General features: G+C 38.4%; 1 protein-coding gene across 1 annotated transcript; it reads right to left on the reverse strand.

Moving 5' to 3' along the window:
• Positions 1-372: 372 nt before the first annotated feature.
• WDR12 (WD repeat domain 12) lies at positions 373-7,952 on the reverse strand. Its single transcript, XM_009877244.1, has 11 exons — positions 7,863-7,952; positions 7,114-7,220; positions 6,116-6,231; positions 5,505-5,659; positions 4,742-4,787; positions 3,898-3,983; positions 3,561-3,701; positions 3,358-3,463; positions 2,433-2,565; positions 1,557-1,629; positions 373-846 (listed from the first exon to the last, which is right to left on the reverse strand). The coding sequence occupies exons 1-11, from the start codon at positions 7,902-7,904 to the stop codon at positions 769-771; spliced, it is 1,083 nt and encodes a 360-aa protein (XP_009875546.1). The 5' UTR covers positions 7,905-7,952; the 3' UTR covers positions 373-768.
• Between the last annotated feature and the right edge of the window lie 698 nt (positions 7,953-8,650).

Raw genomic sequence — 8,650 nt, forward strand, 5'->3', positions numbered from 1 at the left:
TTATTCTTCTGCCTTCTCTGTGTGACCCTTCACTTGTTTCTCTGCATCTGCCACTTTTTAGGAGTAAGGTGCCACATTAGTTGTACTGCAACATGACACGTTCTGTGGCAAAGGCAGGTGCGTTCTTATATATATATAAAGCAATTTACAGCCTTAACTTATGAGGAAAAAAAGGAAATATTTCATCTGCCAGAAAATATGTCAAGTTCCTTTATATCATACCATTTGCACTGCAAACATGCTTAAGCCTTCATCATAGAAAGAAACCTGGGTTCGTAAATTAAGGACCAAAGAGTAAGGACTGCCAACAGCCATACTGAAAGGAGACCTGAAGTTGATATTTATCTGAAGTGAGGCACTAAACCAATGAACTGTAGATAAAAGATTTATTTTTTTTCAAGGGAAAGCAGGTAAACCCAAATAATTTAGTCCAGTGAGTAATTATTCTGTAAGTATCATGATCAGTTCACTCCTTATTAAAAGGGCTATACAACTAGCAATTTAAAAGATACTAATTCAAAGCCATCAAAAAGGAAAGCAACGCGCTTTGCTTTGTTTCACACTGATCACGTTTGTAACGGCTTGTTGTCATGTTTCTGTAACAAATACCGATATAGGTTACCAAAAGAAAAACCAGAACAACTGCTCTCAGAGCAACAAAAAATCTCCTTTCTTCAGATGTTGATTATGCAAGGATGCTAACAGAGAGTGAATTCTGCAAAAATCTTGTTTTAAAAAAAAAAATCAATCTCTTCTGGCTGTTGACCTTCATGCTCCAACATCAGAAGCTGTAGCTGGGTATCTGTAGCAATACAGTTTGTTGTCCGCACCGCCACTCAGTAGCAACTGATGAGAGGAAAAGAAAACTGTGATTAATATCAGAACTAAGCAGAACATGTACACAGAAGTTGAGGACTCTTTCTTTCCCTTGAAGACATTAAAAAAAAAAGACTAATGAATAAATGAACTGTTAAGGCATGACTAAAACCAGGATCAAAGTGCAGAAGCAATCTTATCTCTCACTCTCCTCCTAAAATTAGAAGCAAAGTTTTTGCAAGAAAATTTCTAAAGTTTTTCTTGCCTTTTACTGAGGAGTCACACTGAGAACCTCGAACCTTTTGCTGATGTTTTTTTTCCTGATTTTAGACGTGTGTACCACTACAGTAGCAGAACATATTTCCTCCCTTCTACATGTACTGCCATGCCCAGCTATCAGCTCAAGCTGCTGCTTTAGCTTCCACGGCATCTTGGAACACTTTCTGAGCCAGGTGTGGGGCTGTTCTCAGCTTCTCTTTGGAATATCAGTGTAACACCCACTTCACGCTACAGAGCTTAAACTCTTATCCTACTCCTTTGCACAGTAGCTTGGGAAGTGCTGCAGCACATACACTGATAACACCCAGTCATCAACCGCATATGAACTAGAACACAAGTAATGCTTCCTGTTCTTTTCTATGTTTAAGCATAAACTAAAAAAAAAAAGTCCATGATGGCTTGTAGCCCTCTGCCTAGCCACCAGGCCTGTAAACTGGGTAACTTGTTTTTAAGATTCTTACCCCGGCTTCTGTCCAGTCCACACACATGACCTTGTCTTCATGAGCAGCCAAGTCGTACAGAGGAGCTTTGCAACTGGTGAAACACAGGTATTTACATTCACACATCTGAAGTTACACAAGCAATCACAGAAAACAAAACTGGTCCCTGGAAGAGATACTATCAGGATGCTATCAAACAGATGTGGTCTAGCAGTTACAAATACAGTACAGCTATCTACCATCTGTGATGTTTTCTCCAGAGCTGATCAGGTCATTGTTAACCTCACCTATATCACTAAATACAAAACCAGCAAAGTTTTTCACCTCCTTGCAAGCTACCTTGAGACTGAAATTTAATCAATCAGCTTGTTAGGAACAGTTTATTATATAGTTTCCTTCTTTCAAATGTGGATGCTGCTCAGCTGTGTGTGTTTTCCAGAAGAGCCATTTATGCCTTCTGATTGCAAACCATTACATGGAAATTTGTAGTGAGAGGTCTGAAAAGAGTATTGACTGAAACTTGACACTGTTAAACTAATTTCTTAGAAAGATAATGTAATTTGTTCATTAGAACACAGGAGTGGTTAGCAGATCTTCTGCTGTTCCTAATCCCAGCAGCAATTTTACAGTTGCCTTGTGCACGTCAGTCAGTGCTGTTAATGCCAGTTAAGTCCTGTGTCGGGACACCAAACAGCTCTCACGGATGGTAAGCCAACAGGTCCTCTGGTAGACTTACAAGTATTTTTCTCCTTTTTGCTGTATGTTTGGCTCCTAAAACCTAGAGGATTTTCACAAATGCCACAGGAGTTTCCAATTAATATCTTGGACTGCTTTTGCTATTTTCATTAGGTTCGCTGACTCTGGCTTTGAACAGTGAAGAACGCTCATTTATCTCACCTCCTTGTGTCCCAGAGCTTCACAATGTTGTCCAGAGAACCAGAGATCAGCTGATGCTCATGGGTAGGTGACCACTTCACAGCTGTCACCCAGCCTGTGTGAGATGTCAGAGACAGGAGAACCAAGGAGCCATCTGAACAGAAAAAGAGGGAAAAAAAACTAACCCAAGACATCAGCAGCTGCCAAATGAAACCGGCATTTTAAGATGCATACAAAAGCCCACTGAGAAAAGCAGTCGGCAACATACTTGTGGTCAAGCTAGTGCTTCTCCCACCAGTAACTCTAATTTCAAAAATCAAAGTGAACTTCAAAGAAGGAAAACAAAAATAAGTCATACAAGTTCTGGGGAAAAAAATACAACAAACAAACTCCAATGTATTTTCTTGTCACTAAACTCTCTTTTCAAATATTTTTGAAAAAAAAATAATAAAAAAATCTTCTATTATTAACATATAAGAAGATAATATGTAAAACTGTCAATTAGATTTATAGAAGCTAAATGTGTCTATGAAACAAATCTGTTAGGCTCAGTCGCAAGTTATCTGCAATCCTGTCACACGTGGCACCACTCTATCCAAACAAAGTGACCACTGTTTCTCTTTAACAATGGTCCAACACACTTAAGTGTGAACCTTAGAACAAAAAGTTCAGGCCTGCAATAGCACAGTTCACTATTCATCAGTAAGTCTAAAAGAAAAACAAAACCAACCTAAGCTGAGTTAGTCTTCTAAATTATTAGGTGAGAAATCAAAGGAAGTCTTATACCCAGTTTCAAAAAATAGATGTCATCCTTGTACTTAACAAAAGCTCCCAAATGGCTTGTTTCAAGCAGAGGGTCCAGAAAACAGTTTGAGATGTCTCCCAACAGACACAAGTTCTGATTTTGAAAAAACCCCATGTTTGAGAACCTGCATGTTTCAGTCACCTTTGCTGCGAGGATCCCATAGTCGAATATGCCTGTCGGTGCTCCCAGATGCAAGACGTCGACACAGTGGTGAGTAGGAGATGGAATTAAACACTTTGTTTCCTGTCTGTCAGGATAAAAAATAGTAACTCTGTTTTGCACAACTTTTTTTTATTTTGAGCTAGACTCCAGCTGAACCTATGGACTAAGTATAATGATCTCACCAAAGTTGACTTGAGATTTCCAGTCTCAGCGTCCCAGAGTTTAATAGTGTGGTCCCATGATGCGCTGCAGATTTCTTCAGCATCTGACCACAGCACAGAGGAGACAGCTTCTGCGTGGCCAGAGAGCGTTGACAGGGGAGTCTACAATTTAAAGGTGAGAGGAGATTAGACTGAATGTCATCAAAAAAATCTGTTCTTTAAACAAATAAAAATGTGTCTCATCAGCCTGAGACATGTCACTAGAAGTTTTCATATAGTCACTTTTAACAAAAAGAAATTATTTTGTCTGGCCACACTTCTACAACAAAATCCTGGAGAGACCTGGAGCTCATCTCACCCTTGTTAGTCCCAACTGTTCTGTTTTCTGCTTCTTCCGTGGTCTGTTAGCTGTTTCTTCCATTTCATCCTCTTCATCTGTAGGTACTGTGACAGAAAACAGTCAGACTTCATCTAGAAGTTTTTGATTGCATTTTCATGTAAGTAAAGCAAAGTTAAGCAAATCTCCGTATTTACAAGATGTTTATAAGACATGAATATTTTAACCTTACACCTCTGATCAGATCAGTATTATCTCCATTTTGAGCAAGAGGAAAACAAATAAATTATGTGATATTCTCCAGGTCATACAGTTTTAAAATTAAGTCCCAATCAATTCTTAAGCCCACCTTTACTTATGGAACATTCCACCAGTAATTCAGGTGTGTGATAAGCACAATCTTTCTTTTAGATGTACTCCCAAACTGAAAGGATGTGACTTGGAACAAAGAAAGCATTCAGATCAAATGGGATTAGTCTACGTTTCTACAAACGACCTGGTCACCCTACTGTCCCTCCATATTATGATGTTCATAATGGAACCAGAAAATAAGCTACAAACTTTTAAGAATTCTATACTCAGACCTGCACATTTCTATAAATCCATTAAAAATAAATGAAAAAGATACTGTGTTCTGAATAAACATCAGCACAGTTGATAACCATATCTGAAGTTGTGTTACCAACCAAAACAGTAACTTAATACAGTGATGTAGAGCCTTACAAAGCCTAAAAAAATATATGATCTAGCTTGCTTTTATTATTACAGACTCAAATTTTATTACAGAAAAAAGTATTCATGTCTTTCAGATTGTTTTAAGTACTATTTTAAGAGAGCCAAGAATCTCAGCTTACGCTTAGCTTACCTGCAGACCAGATCTTTAACATCTTATCCCAAGATCCACTGCAGAACTGTATGAACAGAAACATTTTGTTACAAGGTCTGTCTGGATCAACTTTTAAGTCATACTAAATATACTTCCTGCTTGAAAAGTTATCCAGTGGGTTATAACATGTGAAGAACAGTGCTGGGCTCCTCAAAAAAAAAAGTTGGGCATAGATCAAATCACTCTTCTTTGTCCTTTTGCTGGAAAAGTATCTACAAAATATTTCTATTTCCTTCAGCACAAAAAGGTTCTATTTGGATTTGTCTGATATTAAGTCAAGCTGGGAGCAATGATTCCACCTTTGGTGTGAGTGCTCTTAACTGCTGAGTTCCTGGATAAAGAGAAAGGCCCTCTTCTACCACCTGATTTTTCTCAGCATCACTCTGGACTTTTTTCTCCCCCAACAAAACTATTGTGAAAATTTAGGTCAAAATTCACATGTTAAAAGAAACATTCAACTTCAATCATGTAATTCAAAGGCAGCACTATAATGGCTTGTACTATCTAAAGTCACCTTCAGCTTTTTGCGATATTAGAGGTGAAGTGCATCCCTCTGAAGAGACAGCCGAGCATTGGTACGCACACTTCATCCTCAATAACCACCATTTACATAATGAGACTGGAAATTTATCAGTCATAATAACATGATGACTAGTACCTATGCAGGGACAAAAAGATGACTTTTGAGACACGGGCTGGTCACATCCCAAAAGACAAAGGTTTCTTTTCAAGAGTCACTCACTTTAGTTCCTGTGCAATCAACAGCAATGGAGTCTACGCTCCCAGCATGTCCCCGGCAGCAGTGAAGGGCTTTCACTTTGTTTTTCTCCACATTCCACTCCCACAGCAGGACAGTTTGGTCCATAGAAGCACTGAGTAACAGGCATGATAAACTATCTGAGAAAGGAAAAAAGTCCTTTTCACACCCAGCTCAGCTTTCCCAGGTCTTTAGTCTACATATAATTGTTGTAGTGAGAGAAGAAATAACAGACAGATAGAAATCAGCAGAAATTCATATGTATCTCAGTTTACAGCATGTTACCCTGCAATTATGATTAATATAAATACATGTGCCAATATTTGCTAACGAAGACTGCAGCTGGATAGACGGCGTACAGGTTAAACCAAGTTTACTCATTACTGGTAATGAACTGTTTTACTTGCACCATGACTTTGTTTCTAATACCACTAACAGATGACTGTAGAGTTTAGATACTTAAATATTCATGAATGAGGAATACTCATATTTCCCCTCCAATAAATCTATTTAGTAGAAAAGTAAGTAAAAATTAATAAACTTAGTAAATTTATTTAGTAGTAAACTATTACTACTCCCCTAATACAGGTACTGACCTTGCTTCACCCATGCCACATCCTTCACTACTTCTGTATGCCCAGGTATTGTCATGATGGACTTTCCTTCCAAAGACCAGATTCGAGCAGTCTGATCATAGCAGCCAGTTAATATCCTACAGGGTACAGAATTTGAAACATTATGGTCCTGAAACCCAACATTTTTATGAAAAAAAGCCTTAATCAGAAACTTGGAAAACTTTCTGCACAGTAACTGATTAGCTGAAGTGAATTCAAAATATAGCTACTCTATGTGTTAAAAAAAAAAACGTTGAGAAAAGTAAAAAAAACACGTTTTGTTACAGAGCAAAGCTTCATTAAAACCTACAATTGCAAGGCTAGGAGTACAGTCCAAGAAGAAAAGCAATGACAGTACTGCATATTCTGGTAGGTGAGATTTAAGATCTCTTACATCATTTAAAATAAAAGGTGTTACGGTATGTTACCAGTGGATCTCAAAGCATCTTCAAACTATTCCTTAATTTAAGGAATGAATTTAAGTTGATTGGAAAATGAATGCAATATACATATCAATACAGTAGAAAAGAGCAATTACGGTTGCTTGGTGGTTGAAAAGATCTGCGTAAATGTACACTATTAAATTTGTTGCTAATGAGTGTCATATTTTAAAGTGAAGCATTTAAGCTAAAAAGAGAGATGAGGAAATCTTGCTGTCCATTAAGAGAAAGGACAGTGAACAGCACTTGTATTAACAGTATCTCACGTTCAGTGACCCTAGCTGTCTTGTAACTTGTGTGAAAGTCACTGGCGGCATAGAATAGAGGTGTTAAAACTGAACTGCTTACAGAGACCAAGTAGCTGTCAACTTGACAGGTTAACAAAAATAAAAAAAAAAAATAGAGTGAAGAGGGGAGGACAAAAACTCAACCCAACAGGTTATGAAAGAGTCAGGGTAACAGCCCATGTGACACCATGGAGTCCTCTGCATGCAACAAGAGTAAGCAAGACAAAAACTTAGAATTGACTTGGTGCAGTACCATTCCTCTGTGGCTTGAACAGAACTGATCCAGTCATCATGGAAGATGCATTCCTCTGGCTGGGGGGCCATATATTTCTCCACATACTCGATTTCCACCACTTCTTCCTGAGCTCACAAACAAAATACTTGTTTAGTGTACCCGGTTCTTTAATCAATAACAGTAATATTTAACTGTAGCATGATGCAAACATACAAGTTTATTGGGCAAAACTTGGTATCCAAGTCTCCTGCGACATTAATGGAATTAAAGTCTTCAGAAAAATGTCTGAATTATATTCCTTTCCATAATTTTATCAAATTACTATTAATGGTGACCTGGAAGCAAAAGCAAATCATTTCACTCTTCTCAGGTTCCTCTTCTGTATTTATCCCATAGAAAAATGGTGTCTAAAATACTTCACAACATTTTCTAAAGGTAATACTAACCTCACCTGTTATCCCCCAACATAACTAATAGATAGAGCACGAGACAAAAATATATTAACTGAGTTAGACAATTTCCCCTTTGAACTGTATACAGACAACAGACTGGATATGGATGTTCCTTGCACGGCTCAGTCGCACACTCTCTAATCCCTTTGCACTACAGAATGGACTTAAACACACAGGGAATTCTCCTAGGGAAGTAAGAAAGATATAAAACCGAGCAAGGAGTCAGGATGACATTGTAATACCTAAATCAGACAGGAGTACACTGACTAAGTCTGTTCAACTGTCCAAGATGGGGAGAAATTGAGCATTACTTACCGTGGAGATATTTTCCATTTCCATGTGTGTGACCAGCGGCATGCGCAAGAACTGTCCATTGATAAGGAAGTCGAATTCCACATATTTGTGATCCGCTGAAATAAATCAGGAAAAATCTGTGTTTGGGTATCACTATTTATTTGACATCATCAAGAGCAGCATCATTCTGTGGCTAATTCAGGAGAATGGAGCCAGCAAGAGGTTAAAAAAAAGACCCAAAACATCAAGCAAACAAAAAAAGCCCACAAAACCCAAACAGTTTCTTCTCCCAGTTGTAACTGGGCAGCCCATGAATTCCACAGGATTACTTAAGAGGAAGGAAAACTCGCTGCTGAGGTTCCAAGAATTAAGTTTGCCTCTTACTTGTTAACATATTCTTTTCTAAATCTTCTCTGGAGCTACATCTAAGCAACCTCCAGTGGTGCTTCATCGTGTTCTGTAAAGAGCTTGCCACTGCCAGCCCGCATCTTTATGATCATGGGCTAGAGCCTTGTCTTAGAGGTAGCAACAACAAAATTCTAAGAATTGTTGGTTTATATTTCTCCCTCTCTAACGGCACAGTTGACAAAGGCACGAAGGCACCACATTCGTTGCCCCGGGCACTAATTTTCTATTTATGATTGTTTGCAATTTCATGCATTAAAAGCAACTTGAAGAAGTCTTGGCAGATAAAGACATGACTAGTCTAGTTTCTTACAGAAAATCAGATGGTTTTTTTTTACAACACTGCACAGGTCCCTTTCCCGCCCCCCCCCGAAAAACCCCTTCAATCCGGCGGGGCCGCTTCA

The sequence above is a fragment of the Apaloderma vittatum genome, unplaced genomic scaffold (assembly GCF_000703405.1).
Source record: "Apaloderma vittatum isolate BGI_N311 unplaced genomic scaffold, ASM70340v1 scaffold17449, whole genome shotgun sequence".
NCBI lineage: Eukaryota > Metazoa > Chordata > Aves > Trogoniformes > Trogonidae > Apaloderma > Apaloderma vittatum.

Coding starts and splice junctions, on each gene's coding strand:
- WDR12 (XM_009877244.1), bottom strand. CDS start 7,904: ATGCCGCTGGTCACACACATGGAAATGGAAAATATCTCCACG. Junction 3,984..4,741: donor GTTAAAGATCTGGTCTGCAG/GTAAGCTAAGCG, acceptor TTTCTGTCACAG/TACCTACAGATGAAGAGGAT. Junction 2,566..3,357: donor ATGGGATCCTCGCAGCAAAG/GTGACTGAAACA, acceptor TTTTCTGTTCAG/ATGGCTCCTTGGTTCTCCTG.